Raw genomic sequence first — 16,244 nt, 5'->3', positions numbered from 1 at the left:
TTAAAACTCTCCACTAGAATATCCCTGTGAAAAATATATATTTTGGAAATCCCATTCAAAAATACTTAAGTCTGTAACTGTATGTATTTTACCTATGTTTTTATGCTTCCTTCCTCCCAAGTGAAGTTTTTACTGTTTTTCAGTTTTGTCATGTGTCCTTAAGTGCAGTTTGATTCTGCCATGTCAAAAAGTTAGATACTGCAGATTGCCATAGCCCCTCATCTTTTCTGGATTACTAGCTTTGAGATAGTCATCCTTGTTTCAGGGAGAAATAAACTTTTTGAATCTACTGTCGATTTGAGACTCCGGGGTCTTGAAGCAGAGGCTCTTCCTGCCTCGGCAAACTGTAGCAGGGCGGAGAGAAACTTACTTTTTTGAAGTCCTGAAGATGAAAATGAATCCTTTTCATCTTACTGTGTAATAATGTGTGTTGATAATTACTTTAAAAGACTGATTTGATTTAGTCAATTGCTTCTTGTCATTTTCCTCAACTATGTTAAGTCAGATAAATAGTGCTTAATTGCTTAACAGTGAGTATCAATTTCTGGAATTAATAAGCTAAATCTCACATGTGCTACTGCCTTCTTAATTGTTATTTGGCATTCCAAAACTGGCAACTGAAATTAATTCTACCTTTGTTCTAGTGTCCTTAGGTACAAACCTGGCTTTTTCAGGTGACCAAAATTCTAGAAACTAATTTTGTTTTCTGCAGTGCCAATGAGCTGGATTTATCCAAATGATAGTGATTCTTGAATAGGATTTTACATAATCTGAGAAATGTGCTGCTGTTTCCTTTGAGAATGAATAGGCATAAAAATCATTTGATGTTCTCAAAATTTTGATTGTGGGTTGGTGGTGTGGGGGGTTTTTGATTTTTTTTTTTTTTTGTAAGGTAAAACCTTATTAGCAGGTTCAAACCAGCTCCTAATATTTCCATGTTAAAAGTGAACTTCAAAATAGTTAAAATTCCAGAAGTTCAAAAGTGTAGTGAGCAGGAATTAAGGGGGGGGGGGGAAGGGGGGGAGGAGGGAGAGTAACCAGTAAGGGGTAATTACTGACCAAAGTATTCAGAACTGCAAGTGAAGGTAGAGTGAGGTCTAGAACTAATGCACAGTTCTGTTCAGATGACAAACAAAATGCCATGTATTTTGTACCATTTTTGCATTTTCACATTATTTGGTATAATTGTGTTAATGATGCTACGGGTGCTGTATAAACACTGTAAAGATACAGTAATGTTTCAGTTATTTAGAATTATTGTATTTCTGATTTTGTTTTCAGAAAGACAAATTGCTTCTGGTCTTTGGTTTGCTTGGAGAAACTATATTATATCACAAAACCAATGTAAGTGCAGAGCAGCCTGAGGTGATGTTGGTGCATCACAGAACGGCATTTATTAGCATTTCACTCTTCACTGTTAGACTGCTGCAAATACTTCTCCCTGTAGAAAAGGTATGCCATCACTAATTTTAAGTGATTGTCTTTTGGTTTTGCATTTTAAGAGGGCAAAAAGTGATACCTTCCTCAGTGACTAATACTGGGAAAATAGCCACTGGACAGAGAAATTAAACTGATTTATGGCTGATGTGTGATCACATAAGGCAACTTTGTCCGTTCTACAGGTATCAGTGCATTCTACAAAATCTTCTGCATATTTCAAGTCTTCAAAAATATTTTTAATACAGTTTTTTAATTAGTTTTTGAAATTCGATGTTCTTTTTTCTCCTATAGTGTTTTTCTGTTATGATGCATGGTTTGCAAAGCTATGCTGCCCTCTGCTTGTTTATAGTATGCATGCAAGTAAGACTAAGTAAGACTAGAACTGCGTAATGTTTAAAATCATCACTCTTAATCTGATGGAACATAATAAGCAATTATGTTTCATACATTGTAGTGATTTTAATTATTCTTTGCTTCCAGTGCTCTTTAAAAGAAGTTCTGTTGTAGCTTTTGAATTGTGGGGTGGTTTTGGTTGGTTGGTTGGTTGGGGGTTTTTTTGGTTTGTTTGTTTGTTTTGTTTTGTTTTCCATCCACCACCCCGCCCCCCCAAGCATTTCAGATGAGGGCGTCTGATCTTTAGAAGTTTTTGTGGGATGGAAAGTGTTAGAAGATGTTTAAACCTGTATGGCTTTACATTTTTTTGGATCAGTTTTTATTACAGTGTAGCTCTTTTTTAGACATTCTTCGAACTGAGTAGTAGATTGATTTTCAGTTACAGGCTTTTTATCACAAATATTAAATCTTTTAATATAAGTAGTCTCTTGTACCTTCAAATATGTGTGGGCATACTAATCTAATGGCTTTTTATAATTTTTGTCTTTTCTTATGTACATAATCCAAAATCTCAATTCTGTGTACGACAGGAGTTGGAAAAAAGTTACTGTATTTGAGGTCAAAATTTTGGTTGAAGGAATACTGAACACTTGCAGTAAAAAAAACCCCAAAACAACAACAACAGAAATACCTGTTCTTAGTATGTGATACTAGTATGTGGAATTGTAGACAGATTTTTATTAAATACAGAAAGAATTGTGGTCTGTGTATTCTCTGCCATCTAGTGGTTAGACAGTAAATTGACCCTGGCCAGTGGTGTGTGTGGTTGTTAATGCTGTGGCTGGATCATACACAACTTTTGTGACTGGTTGCAGGTCTGACATTAGGACTGATATCTAATGAACTCTCACTTTTTAATACAAAAAAATTTCTTCATATAGAACTAATATGATATGTGTTTCTCTAATTTTTAAGTAGCAGCTGTAGTGATTGTACTAGTTGAATGACTGCAAATGCTGTTGTTGGTTTTACTGTATTTTCAGGCTGTTATTCTGACAGTTGTTTTCTTTTTCAAAGGCGAGTAAAGTTTTACAAAAGAGTTTGCTGAACGCTTTATTTCTTCTCTCTCTGGATGTGTCCTTCTCCTTGGAATACCCAAGCATTCATGAATCTATTGCAGCCTATCTGGAGCAGATGAGTACTGAGAACTACAGTATTTATAAACAAGCTTCAGAAGCTGCATATTCGATCGAATGTACTTGTAGCTTTATGACTGAAGTTCATAAGAAGGTGTGGAATTTTATTATATAAAATATTTCCTGTAGGCAAACTTCTTTCCTCCACTTCCCTTTCTCTGTGGTAAAAACTATAGTCTAGCATAGCCGAAGAAAATCCATAAGTATGAGTATTCCGTACCATGCAAGATGTAGTTAATTTAGATTTGTTTTCACTAATACTACTCATAATGTTTGTAAAAATCTTATCCTAAGTAAAAACAAAGAAATAAACACTTGGAGATTGGAAGTGGGCACAAGACCTTTTATGGGCGAAAAAGTAAGAAAGAAGCAAATACTCTAGATGTATAGTGTGTGTATATGTGTATGTGTGTGTATGTATGTTGTCCAGTATTTAAATAGTTCAGAAAATTTTAATTCCCAACTACTTGGCAATTGTAGCTCTAATAAACAGCTACTTCTAGACTGATATTTGTGTATTTCACTTTGTTATGAAGACAAGTAATATACTTTGCTTTATTAGTTAAGAGATTCTAGCACGGTACTGAAATATTCTTCTCCATTATCCAAATGGACAAGTAATTGTGCAAAATCCTTGCTTCACTGATACTAAAATAAATGAATAAAATACAGCAATATACATGTAGTGCTGTCTTAAATCTGAGTTAATCTATCCTTTATATAGGTAGGTTCTGAACTTAAAAGAAGCAATCAATACTTCGCTCATAAAATACTGTTTACAATGAAGTTAACTCCGTCAAATTTAAATGGCTCAAGTTTAATGTATTTGGTAACCAAAACTATGAATACATATGTACTTAAAGAGCAAAGTTTGTTTGTTTTTTTTTTTTAAATTTAACATTAATAGTGAATTGATAAAAGTTTATTAGTTAAATCTTTTGTTATACTCTTCTTATATAAAATGCATATTGATTTAAAAATAATTTGATCAAAAGCTTTAAGTATTCAAGGATGAGTCTATTCTTGGGCATTTTAGAAAGTGTTTTGAATAGTTATAGTGGTCGTGCTGTGAAACGTTAGACATACATTATTCCTATTGAGTTTAATAGAAGTTTATTTGGATTCAGCAGCTGAAGGCTTTTCGGCTCCCAGGACTAGATTCTAAAATTTATTGGTTTGAAATCTATTGAATTTGTTAATCAGGTTAATCACAAATTTCTCTGTGAAAGGCTGAACCAAACCCTAATTAGCAGATGTATTAAATGATGATAAGTTCTGCAAGATTATGCAATAACATTGTACACTTTTAATATTACTAATTCTCATAGTTTCTTTCTCTTCATTTTACTTCTCAGGGGGACAAGAATCTTTTAGAGTTAGTAGAATTGGCAGATCAGGCCTTGAGTAGTCTACCCTACCATCAACACTTCCCCTTGCTTCAGGAATGCATTGATATATGCTCAAATATGTGAGTACATTACTATTTAAAACTTTTACTTGAGAAAATATAATCTTTTTTTTAATGGATAAACTTTCTCAAGCAGAAGCTCAACTTGTTTATTACCTGTATTTGAACAATTGTTTTCTTTTAGCCATTGAAAGGTCTCTTCAAAACAATTTGTGTCATTCTGTAGTGGATTTCTTGAAAATCGAATTTCAGGTGCTAAAAACCTAAAGTTTTATTCTTTTCTATGTATAAGCTTTTATGATTTTGTATATAAAGTTACTATGTGATTTACAAAGAAACAGCCTTAAAACACTTTGACCTGTCTTTCAAACTTTTTTTAAATTCCTTTGTTCCAAGTGTATTTGTGTAACTTTTATTTTACTTTCAGAAATCCTAAAAGACTTATTTTATTGTAGATGCATATTACAATATGGCATCTCATTTATTAAACAGCATGTTTTTATTGCTTTTTAGATTTTCCATGTCTCTAGTTAGAGAATTTAGGTTACCCTGTGGTGCCTGGAAAAGCTCTGTATTGAACACTTAATTAGAAATACAAAATCTTATTTTTATACTGATTCAGAATTTGACTTTAGGGATTTTTTTCAAAGGAAAGTACATTTAAGAGCTCTCTAATAAATGTTTTTAAATTATGAAATGTCAAAACACTTTTCACTGTTCTAATGCTTTTAGAATTAATTATTGTTTGATTACTGTTTCAGGCAACAGGAAATTCACTTCAATTTTTTAACTAACATCAATTCACTTTGTGATAGTGAGATAGACTTTTACATCTACAAGCAAAAAGTTCTAAAAGCATAGAATTTTTTTAATAATCATATACCATGATCTAAGGAGCCTATTGAAGTGCAATAGAATATTATTTCTTCAGATGAACGTACATGTTTGTCAGGCTCCTAATTTTGATGAAAAGCTATGGTCTTTGATTACCTACATGTATAAAAAAAAATAAATAAATGTACAAATGTGAAGACTGATACTATGATTTTGGCAAATATATTATGATCCCTGAACTTTTGTCTGTCAAGTAATTTTTCAGGATGTATACCCCATCAGGAAGTACTTTTCAGAGATTATCCTGAAATTTAACAGAAAGATTTTCAGTACTACAAAAATTTTCGGGTACTGTAAAATAAATAATAGTTAAATTAATTATTTTTCATTTTTAGTTGGAAGTCTGCCGAGGCTAACTCATTACTCCAGGGTGAGGGTCAGAAGTTGCTTCTCTGTCTCTTGTCTCATCCTTTGCTGAATATAAAAACTGAAGCCTATCACTGCTGTTTGGAAGTGGTTAAGGTTAGAACTAATGCTTACATAATGCTCTTGGTGTTGTGCTAAATAATGCATATGATATGATTTCCTCATTAAAAGCATTTTTAATGCAAATTCTGTTTACCATGTTATATGCTGTGAAATCTGTATAGGCCTGGGCTTGCAGTTTGCTGTTATATTTTTCGTATTAAATCTACTTGGTTAGGTTATGCTTCAGGTACTGCACTTCAGAATGACAGGATCTGTAGAGTGGGAAAAACAGTAACTGACAATTTTATTTTTTTTAAAAGGATTCTTAATAATGCTGGTCACTTTGGTTTTTTTTTCTGCTGCTATACAGAAATATTTCTATTTAATTTTGCTTTTGAAAAGCATTCGGATGTTCAGTTTTGCTTGTCTGCTGAAATGAGGTTTGTAGAGTCACAGACTTGTTTGGGTTGGGACCTTTAAAGATCATCTAGTCCAACCCCCCCTTTCACTAGACCAGGTTGCTCAGAGCCCCATCCAACCTGGCCTTAAATGTTTCCAGGGATGGGGCGTCTACCGCCTCTATGGGCAACCTGTTCCAGTGCTTCACCACCCTCATTGTAAAAAATTTCTACGTTATATCTACTCTAAATCTACCCTCTTTTAGTTTAAAACCATTACTCCTTGTCCTATTGCAACAGGCCCTGCTAAAAAGTTTGTCCCCATCTTTCTTATAGGCCCCCTTTAAGTACTGAAAGGCTGCAATAAGGTGCCCCCGGAGCCTTCTCTTCTCAGTTGCGGCTGAACAACCCCAACTCTCTCAGCCTTTCTTAATAGGAGGGGTGTTCCAACACCTCTGGACCCGCTCCAAGAGGTCTGTGTCTTTTCTGTACTGAGGACTCCAGAGCCGGACACAGTACTCCAGGTGGGGTCTTACCAGAGCAGAGTAGAGGGGCAGAATTACTTCTCTTGACCTGCTGGCCACGCTTCTTTTGATGCAACCCAGGATACAGTTGGCCTTCTGGGCTGCGAGCACACATTGTTGGCTCATGTCCAGCTTTTCATCCGCCAGTACCCCCAAGTCCTTCTCCACAGGGCTGCTCTCAATCCCTTCATCCCCCTGTCTGTATTGATACTGGGGATTGCCCCAACCCATGTGCAGGACCTTGCACGTGGCCTTGTTGAACCTTATGAGGTTCACATGGGCCCGTTCCTCAAGAACAGATTGTATTCCCTTCATAGTGATTTTTCACTTCCCTTTGGTTTTTTTGTTCAGTTTTTTTTCTTTTTACCTAAGCAAAAATCATTCTGAGTTGACTGCTTTTCTGCTTTTTGCAAGGATGTTTACTGAAGGAAAAATAAAACAATAACATATTAATAAAATACTGACACTTTCAGAATAAATATTTTTACCTAGATTATGCTTTAATTGCTTAGACCTTATAAAAAAGTGAAAGAAAAATACCTCTTTTTTTGTATAAAAGCTTGGGTTGTGTTTAAGAACACCTAAGTCCTTTTATGTACTCATTGTTTTAAAACCGTAATTTGTTGTTGCTGTTTTGTGGGGGTTCTTTTGTTTTTGATTTTGTTTTATATGGATATTTTGTCACTGCCTTAGTTTTTTACAAAGATAGCCCAAGGGATAAAGAGTGTGAACTTCCTAAAAGTATGGCTGTACTCTGTGTTGAGAATGGCAATGTCTTATTCATCAGGTCATTTTAGATATTCGGTAATATTGGCTCACAATAAAAATCACTTTTCTATTTTGATATAATAGTTTGTAATTCTTATTTTCTGTAATGGACATCAGCTAAATTTATTGTGCTTATAGCACAATTCACTAATGTACAAAGATGCTGGAGCTAGTCTTTCACAAAAAACCCCTCTGTCTCCACTGAATGACACTTGTATCTTTTTGTGAGATTTTTACCTGCCTGTTTTAGGTTTTGCTTATTTTTATGTCATTCCAAACAACATATGAAGTTTGTCTAATTTATTTTCACTGTTATTTAAGATAAAAACAAAATTATTTTGTATTTCTTAGTCCTGTGTAGCAACAGGAATTTTTAATCAGTGATCTATAAAGATGGTGTTTCTTCCAGGGCTTTAATGTTTAGCTTTTAGAACTGTAGTCTTCCAAACTGCATGGAGAAAGCCTTTCACTGGATGACAACTTCAGGCAGTCTATGAAGCAAGATGTAATAGTGGTGACTATCTTGAATTTTAAAACTAACCAACTTTATTTTTACTGAAGGACTGTTTAGGTATTCATAATATTGCAAAGCCTGTGTCTTCAGTCTGCCACGGAGTACATTTTCTTCTTCATCCAAAAGTCTTATATGAAATCTGTACATTTGGCCTTCAGGAAGATAAGAATGAGGTACTGTGTTTAGCAGATATATTTATAAGTTGATGTGCATGCAAAGTAGGTGTTGATATTCTCCATGGTGGTCTGAGGCTTACCTGAAGTTTTGACCTACATATGGTTTATTGTATATAGAAAAGCTATGCAAACAGTGAAGTTTGCATAGTTTGGTAAATGGAAAGATTTTTTTTATGATGAATTTGGAGACAAAATAATGTTTTATGTATGGGATGCTATTAAATGTAATAAAGAACAATGAAAAATGAAATAAGCTATGTTTTTTAATATTTTCCTGTAATATATTCAGCCCTAATAAAATGTGCATATGATGAAATAGTATGTATGATGCTTTACATTTATGGAAAACATGAAGTCTCAAGTCTTCGTGAAGGTGGGATGACCTCTGAAATGTGTGCATTGGTTAATGAGCAAAAAGACATTTTAAATCTGCAATGTCTTTGCTATAAAAATGTATTTCATCACTACAAACACATCTGTGTTTAAATTTAATTACCTGAGTATTATAGAAGCATTTAATAGTATTCTAGAATAGGACCGTGTTTCCACTGGGGTCATTTATATGCATGAATGCTGAATATACATCCAGTATTTCCTAGCTTACATATAAAGCTAAGTAGGGAGTTTTGAGAGAGGGAAAAAATTAGTTATGTTATTTGTAACTACTTTATAGCTGATCTATAAGGTCCCTATGGTCAGAGGGGCAAGAACATTGACTAACAAATTTTTATTTACTTATTTTTCAGCCTGTCTCCTGAAACGAGATTTTTTTTTTTTTTAACACAGTAGTGTGCACAATTTAGAAGTGATTTTTTTAGATGTTAGCATTTTAAAAGGAGAAGTAAAATATCTTTGATAATGTGCTATGTATTTGTATTTGTACTTTGTATGTAATGTATCTTTTCCAAGGAAAGCATTTATTTTGTTTGACTACTCCCTTGGATACCTTATTAAAAAGACTGCCAGTTTTCTCTTTCAGTGATTGGTCAAGCATAACAAATATACTGCAATTGATACAGAATTTAAAAAGATTGTTGAGACAGAGAATGCATATTTACAAAATTATCTCATTTTGTTCTTTTTACCTTATAATGCATTCTTCTTATTCTTCTTACAGAATATATAATGAAGATCATATCCAAGCATATTTTTTTTTACTTCTTGGATGTATATCTGCTACTTAAGTTTTCATAAAGCACCAGTTTAATCTTTCAGGCATGTGACAATGAGAAGAAATTGAGAAGAACCTTGATTCCTTAAGATTTGCTATGTGATTTTTACAAATCCAGTCCCTTAAAGATAGGCTAGAGTGATTTTATTAAAGGCTGTTCTTTTTGCCTGGGGTGAGAGGATTTTTAGCTCTGGCATAAAATGTAGGTTTTTAGCTGCTAAAGGTAGGTGTTTTTACATTATGTAAAGAAGAGTGAATTCTGAGAAGCTGGTTTTTTCCCTCTGTTCCCATTGTAGTAATATTATTAGCTTGTAAATACTTTAATATTGCATATAGTATACCTTACATACTGTATACAGGGTACATTAATACAGTGTAAGTGCCGTATCATATACTTTTTTTCCTTTTTGATAAAGAGCTTCAGATGAATTCATGTATAATTTGAAATATTTGGCAACCTTCTTAGTTTGACTGTTTTCCTCAAGGAAGTGAAACGGCCGTGTAACAGGCTTTAAGTCTCTTTTCTTCCTGTATCTTCAGAAGCATATCATAAAGACTGGGGATGAAATGCCCCAGAAATGTAGGGTCAGGAAAGAAAAGAAACAGCATTTGTTTTACCTGCAGGATAGAGGGACCAACAGGTGTATAACTTGAAGTAATGGTTTATTTTATTTCAGAAAAGACAAACCAGAGTTCTAAGGGGAAAATGATTGGGTGCTATTTAGGCAGAACTATTTGTATGTTTTCTCCGATAGGCTTTTCTAACGACTTAATGTTTAGTGTGACTGACAATTTAAAAGTAGCATTCTGCAGTGACAGTGTTTTATCTGTAGATCCTCTTTGAGATGTTTTTGCCTAACATTTCCAATTACAGCATTGGCAAACTGACCTAGACACATCTGTGGTTGCATTAGTTTCTTTTTTTTGTTATTGAGCAGGTGAACTCTACAGCCAAGGCCATTCTGATGCATCTATTGCAGGGACGATTAGTAATGGAAGTATTGACTTGGAACAAGTTTATTGAGGCCCTTTCTCCCATCATTCCTGTTTTACAGGTACTTCTAAGTGCTTTAATCTGAATTTGATGTATGAAATCACGTAAACAGCAACACTGTCATGTTAAACAACAAACAGAATATTCACCTAAGTAGCAGGTGGAAAATAAATTAACAGTAATATACCTACAGACTTGTTTTGTCAGATGTGAAATATTTTATAGGGGTCGTAATGCCAGTCAAAGTTACTACTTTGAATTTGTAGACAAATTTTAGCCCGGTATTACTAGAATGTGAAACTTCGAAATGTTGTAGTAGAAATCAGCACGTATTGACTGGGACTTAAATGGTTTGAAGGTATGAGTGGATAATCCCAGTATAGATTAAAACATTACATGCTTTTAAAAATTAGTTAATAATTATTAGACTGTCCCCCATATCTTAAATTGTAACTCCTCTGTGATGGTTATATCGTTTTCTGATCAAGTATGCACTCAATAAATAGCAATAGGTGTAAGCTGTATTTTCTGTATATTTTGATGTTTTTTTGATTTGTTTGGTTCCAACGTTATTAGAAGTATCAACAGTCAGTATTATCCTTAGACTTTAGTCTTCATATCTGTAACAATGTGCAAATTTTCTTTTCGCTATCTTTACTCTTGGCTTGATCTAATGTGAACTTTTGCCTTTCTCAGTCTGATTTTCAGCCTGATTTCTCCATCCAAATTCTTTATTGTTTTTTCTCTAGTGCTAGAAATTTCCCTTCTATGATCTGCCTATACTCTTCCAGGTTAGAGATTTTGCTGCACCTATCTGATGTCTGTTTTTCCTGATGTCTGTTTTTTTGCCTTAGCCAATACAAAATTGGATGTATTGCCTTAGCCAATACATCCAAGTACTTGGAAGTATACTTTTTGTCTTTCTTTTTTTTTTCTCCAAAAATATCACTCTTGATAATTATACCTACTTATTCATATCACTGATATATATTCATTCATTGTCTTCACCTCAGTATTACCATGAGTTGAAAAAAATGCTTATATAACTTAAGCCCTTACATAAACTGCACAAAAATCAAGGCAAAAATGGGGAGAAATTGCAGATAAGGTGGGCCATGAAATAGAATGCTCAGAAAAATTTGCGGAGGAGGTACACTGAGCACTTGAAAGTGGTGGGAGAAAGCTTATGTCAGAGCTTTCTTGCCCAGTAATATCAGCTTTTCTGTGTTGTCCACATATATATCTTCCATTGATATCCAAGATTAGGTAGGTGGGAGGCTAAACATGTGAGAGAGAACTTGTCCTGCTCTCATTTTTGTGAGTAGAATTTTCCTCTGTAATATAGCCTGTAGTGGCTACGTACAATAGATACTTGAGCAGAGCATACCAGAGGCCTATATTTACCTGATGCATATAAAATGCCTTGTATTTTACTCTACTGTTTAAATGTTTGCAGTATCATTACTTGACATAACTGATTCTGGTTTGTCTTGGTTGTATGTGAAAACGCTTTGACTAAATATCTGAAAATAGATAGGATTTAATGTTTTGAAGTCATTTTCCTGTAGGGACTGAATTTGAAATAGAAACTGACCTCCAGAGCAGCATCATGTTAATAGATTGAAGGGTAAAACTTCAGGTCAAAGTACCTCTGGGCCATGTAAAAATCTTTATTTTGATTTGTATACAGGATAATTTATTAATTTTTAAAATTGTTTTTGCGGAGGAATATTAATCTGCAGAAATTGAATGTTTTCTTAAAAGTTATTGCTTTTTTTGGGGGGGTGTTGCTCCTTCCCCACCCTCCCTTAGCCCCTAAAATGGGAATTACCTTGTCTAATTTGCTAAGTTAGTAAGTAGATTTTTTTAATTTTGGACATTTTTGTTTGTTGTTTGTTTGTTTTAGGGTTATGCTGACACAAAAGATACGCTAGGTAACTGTATCCTCGCTTTGAGTGAAACAACCTCTGACAAAGGAGAGGGTATTCTCCCTAGAACTACTAGACTGCGGGCAGCTCTGCGTCTTCTCTTCTCAAAAAAGCAGTTGTAAGTAATGTCCTGTAGTGTTTCAGCACGTTGTCTAATGTTGATGACAAAAATGTGTACTCTAAAAAACCAATTGATTATTATGCAGTGGGTTGATTTGAAAGGTAGATTAATCAATATTGAGTTGAGTAAGTACTTCCCTTCCAACTGTATTAATTTTATAAACTAATTAATTTTTAACTATACAGCTAAAGTTTTCCAATATGAGGACTTTATTTTAATTGTTTACTCCTATAGGGTTCGTTCTGTAGCACTTAAACATTTAACATTCCATCTTTTGAATGAAGAAGGGGCAAACCTGAAACGCCCGCATCTGCATGGTAGTGTGCTTTCCAGCATTTCAAACTTATTTGTTATAGAAAGAGCTATTGAGCTAAAATTGGATGGTAAAACGGAGTCAATATTTAAGGTGAGTAAAGTCTGTCTAAATATTGTATTATTGATCAGCTCTTCTACCTGCCCAGTCACTGAAGTTATCACTTTCTGAAGGTTGCAATATGTCATACAAATTGGCTTGCTTCATAAAAAGAAATCTGTTTATATATTCTTTCCGTGTAAACTTAAACAGTTTTTATGCTACCATATACAACAATAAGAAAAGAGTTCCTTCTTTCTTTTTTTTTTTTTTCCCCTCTACAGATAAATTAACAGCAAGACTTAACTTGAGTACAGAGAGCACAGGCACGCTCTGTTTACAATTTCATTGTGCATGAGTAGAATGATTTTTCTCACGTAGAGCTTTTTTCCCCCACAAAATCAATTTTTACTGGAACAGGCACAAATAATTTTTAAGATGAAATATTCTAAAACAGATTACAAATTTATGTCTGTGTTTTCTGAATATTGCTGCTTTTGCAAAGTGAAAAACAAATCACAAGTGTTTGACCTATGGGAAAACTTATATCTCTTTTTTGTTTTTCCTTTTTTATCATCTGCCCTCCATTCTCCTTCCTTCTTTACGCTCAACGCTTTCAGATTTAACAATATGTTAAACAAATGCTAAGATGCTTCCCCTCTGAAAAAAAGTATTCTGACCACTCATTGTATACTTTATTTCTACTCTTCCCCTACATCCTTCAAAAAGTTAGGATCTGAAATTTGTATGGATATGTAGGATTATTTAAATTTCTCTAGCCCTATTGCCATTAAAAAGTCAGTGCCCTTCACAGAATTAGAAGCATGTTCTAGCATTTCTGTGTAGTGTTGAGCTTTCTGTAGTCCTGCATAAATTCAGCATTATTTGTTAGAAATCTGCTAGTGTTGTGCAGTAGAAACTATTGTCTTGTTATATTCTGCAGGTATTATTAGACATTTGTTTTAAAAAGATTATAACCTAATCCTTTCTTATTACATGCATGTGGAATCTAATCAAATGCATTCCAATAAGGAATTTAGATATTTTTGTTTTCTACTTTCTGTTAGGAAATTTGGCTTGTTACCTTGTTTCATAATAGCGTACCAGATGTAAATCTAATACAGTTTTACTTTCAGGCAGAAACTATTGAAAAGCTGTATGACATCTTGACTTCTGATGCTGTTGACCTAGTTTTACGAAAGTCTGCAGCTGAGCAGCTAGCTATCATTTTAGAAGGTAAAACCCTTCAGAAAATTTGTATTCATGTGCAGATCATTGCATGAGCTTGCAGTTTTGCTGTTTTCTGTATGTTTCTGCTAAGGGTACTTTTTGTAATTTTTATGTATATTGTTGGACCAGAATTTTAACACTATTGTGGATAATCTACCAATTCAAATAACAAATTAGTTATTTGTTGTTGTTGCCCTCAAGAAGAAGAAATAGTGGTCTTACCATTTAAAAAAACAGCTCCCTTGTGTAATGGAGGAGTAAGCTGAATTCTGTAGGAGGTTTTTTTTCCTGCTTTTCCTTTTTAATGTTTGTCAAGTTGTTGATCTGTCTCAGAACTAATGGTGCTTCACATTTTTTGGTATTGCTAACTCAGATACTCAGTCTTGAGTGAGGGAAGCTATGGTCAATGTAAAATATATATGTGTATTTGGTGGTGGTGTACTTTAATTAGGAAAGTTAATTCTTAGATTACACAGGCTAGCTTAAAGGGATTTTATACTTAGTGAGGAATTTCTTCTATCATCCTGAATTTCTTCCTCCATTTTGAGTTAGCTTAAGTAATAACTACAGTTACAATGGATTGAAATGTCATTTGTGTGAATGAGGGTTCAGTAAACTCCAGCTAAGCTTCCATGGTTATAACGTCTTTCAGTATCAAGAGGTAGACTCCCTGTGGCATTTCATCTAATATGTTTGCAAGGAAAGTGTTCCTCTTTTCACTCTTTATAATTTAAGTGACTAATCATAAATTTGCATCACAGGTGGTTTTTTTTATAATTGTGTTGCTCACATGGAGATAAATTATGAATTCTGGTAAAGAAGATCTGATTGAATTAAGACACAAGTGCAGTCTTGCATATAGCATTATTTGGCTCAGTGCAGGGTCATAACTGTAGAGTTTCAAACCTGGATGTTTGTACTGTACCTACTCAAACTCTGATTCAAGTATGTTTTCTTCAAGGATCTCAAATCCTAATGATAGAACATAAGTTTTTCACCATGGGAAGGTGAGGTCTTAGATAATATTAAAATTAACATTTTTGTTGTCAGAAAAATGATCACAAAAATGAGAAAATGTCTACTTTGTCTTGTAAAATAAATTTAGTTATGGCTGCCAAAGTTTTCAGATGTCAAAAGATAATATGAAACATAACATAGGATGAAATTGTAATGGAAAAAATGCAGCTTTATCAGGACAAATTTCATATGAAGGATCACTTTATAATTTAAAAAAAACCAAACACCAACAAACCTAACCAACACAAATGACACGGCTTTTTGTTGTTGAATATTGTTAAACCAGATGCTCTGAATTATGAGTTTAGGGGAAAATACTCTCATGGTGATTGAGTTTTTGTAAATACCATTTTTAGTTCCATATTAAACTGCTGAAGATTTTAAATATTACAGGTGAAATCCTCGTTGGACTGAAATTGAGTTGCACAGGGGATCACTGTAATTGTGGAACATAAAATTCTTATAGGAAGTTATGTAAAATATTTAAGAGTCTACTGTTCAAGAGGCTACTATAGCCAAATAACAAGACTTTGAAGAGGCTTGCCTTGGTAGAGTTAGAGCTATGCTTGTTCTGTTGATTAGCAATTTTGGAAACTTGTTCTCAACAGCAAGAGTTCGTGATCTTGCAGAAAGAAGTTTGATATTAAATTGGTGCAGAACCAGTGATTCTTACTATCTTTTGTTTTTCCTACAGATACCAAAATGCATGGCATTGTGAAAAAGTTAGGCATGATAGAAAAGATTTTGGCTTACCTTAATGAATGTATACATGTGGATGGCAAGGTAAAACTACTGTTATAAGTTCTTCTGCAAGCATTGCACAGCATGACAGTAGTAGAATTTGCCTTTTTCTGCACTTATAACATTAATCTTTGTGCATTAATTCTGCACAGAACACAAATGTTTAGTAACCATTGTGATTGCAATATTTATTTTGTTTATTATATTTTTTTATAATGCTAAGATTCTCTCAGTGAAAGAAGATTGGTTTGCCTACCTATAAGACTAGTTAGCCAGAGAACTGTTTGGTGTGGTTCAGAAATGTACCAGAACTTCCCTGAAGCTTTCTCAGTAGAGACCAAAAAAAAATTTTTAATGACCTTAAAAAAAAAAAAGTGTTATATTGTATATCATAGTCTCTAAATTTAAGTCCTGAAGCAAATTATAATTAAAAATGAGGAGATGTTATCATAAATGGGAATCTACGTGTCAGATTGTGTTTCAGGTATAAGTAATTTTCTGACCAATAGAAGATCACCTCACCAGGGAGAGTCTCAGGAGATAAGATCACATTTAGGCTTGAGTGTATATTTGTTGTAGATGACCAAACTTTCTGTTTTTGTAATATGTCTAATTTGATGCTTGAATTTTT

At 33.7% G+C, this 16,244-nt stretch overlaps 1 protein-coding gene across 3 annotated transcripts in view; it reads left to right on the top strand.

Annotated features, from left to right (window-relative positions):
* Positions 1–16,244, top strand: part of RTTN (rotatin) — a 90,128-nt gene that overhangs the window by 16,792 nt on the left and 57,092 nt on the right. For all 3 annotated transcript variants that reach the window (XM_072852814.1, XM_072852813.1, XM_072852815.1), the window contains exons 11-20: positions 1,282–1,452; positions 2,851–3,063; positions 4,325–4,437; positions 5,607–5,733; positions 7,931–8,056; positions 10,169–10,285; positions 12,131–12,270; positions 12,508–12,679; positions 13,762–13,861; positions 15,567–15,655. In XM_072852814.1, the coding sequence (XP_072708915.1) occupies positions 1,282–1,452; positions 2,851–3,063; positions 4,325–4,437; positions 5,607–5,733; positions 7,931–8,056; positions 10,169–10,285; positions 12,131–12,270; positions 12,508–12,679; positions 13,762–13,861; positions 15,567–15,655 (1,368 nt within the window). The remainder of the gene's footprint in view (positions 1–1,281; positions 1,453–2,850; positions 3,064–4,324; positions 4,438–5,606; positions 5,734–7,930; positions 8,057–10,168; positions 10,286–12,130; positions 12,271–12,507; positions 12,680–13,761; positions 13,862–15,566; positions 15,656–16,244) is intronic.

Source organism: Ciconia boyciana, chromosome 2, assembly GCF_034638445.1.
Source record: "Ciconia boyciana chromosome 2, ASM3463844v1, whole genome shotgun sequence".
Lineage (NCBI taxonomy): Eukaryota > Metazoa > Chordata > Aves > Ciconiiformes > Ciconiidae > Ciconia > Ciconia boyciana.
Note: the sequence above shows the minus strand (reverse complement) of the source record. Positions and strands in the feature narration are given on the sequence as shown.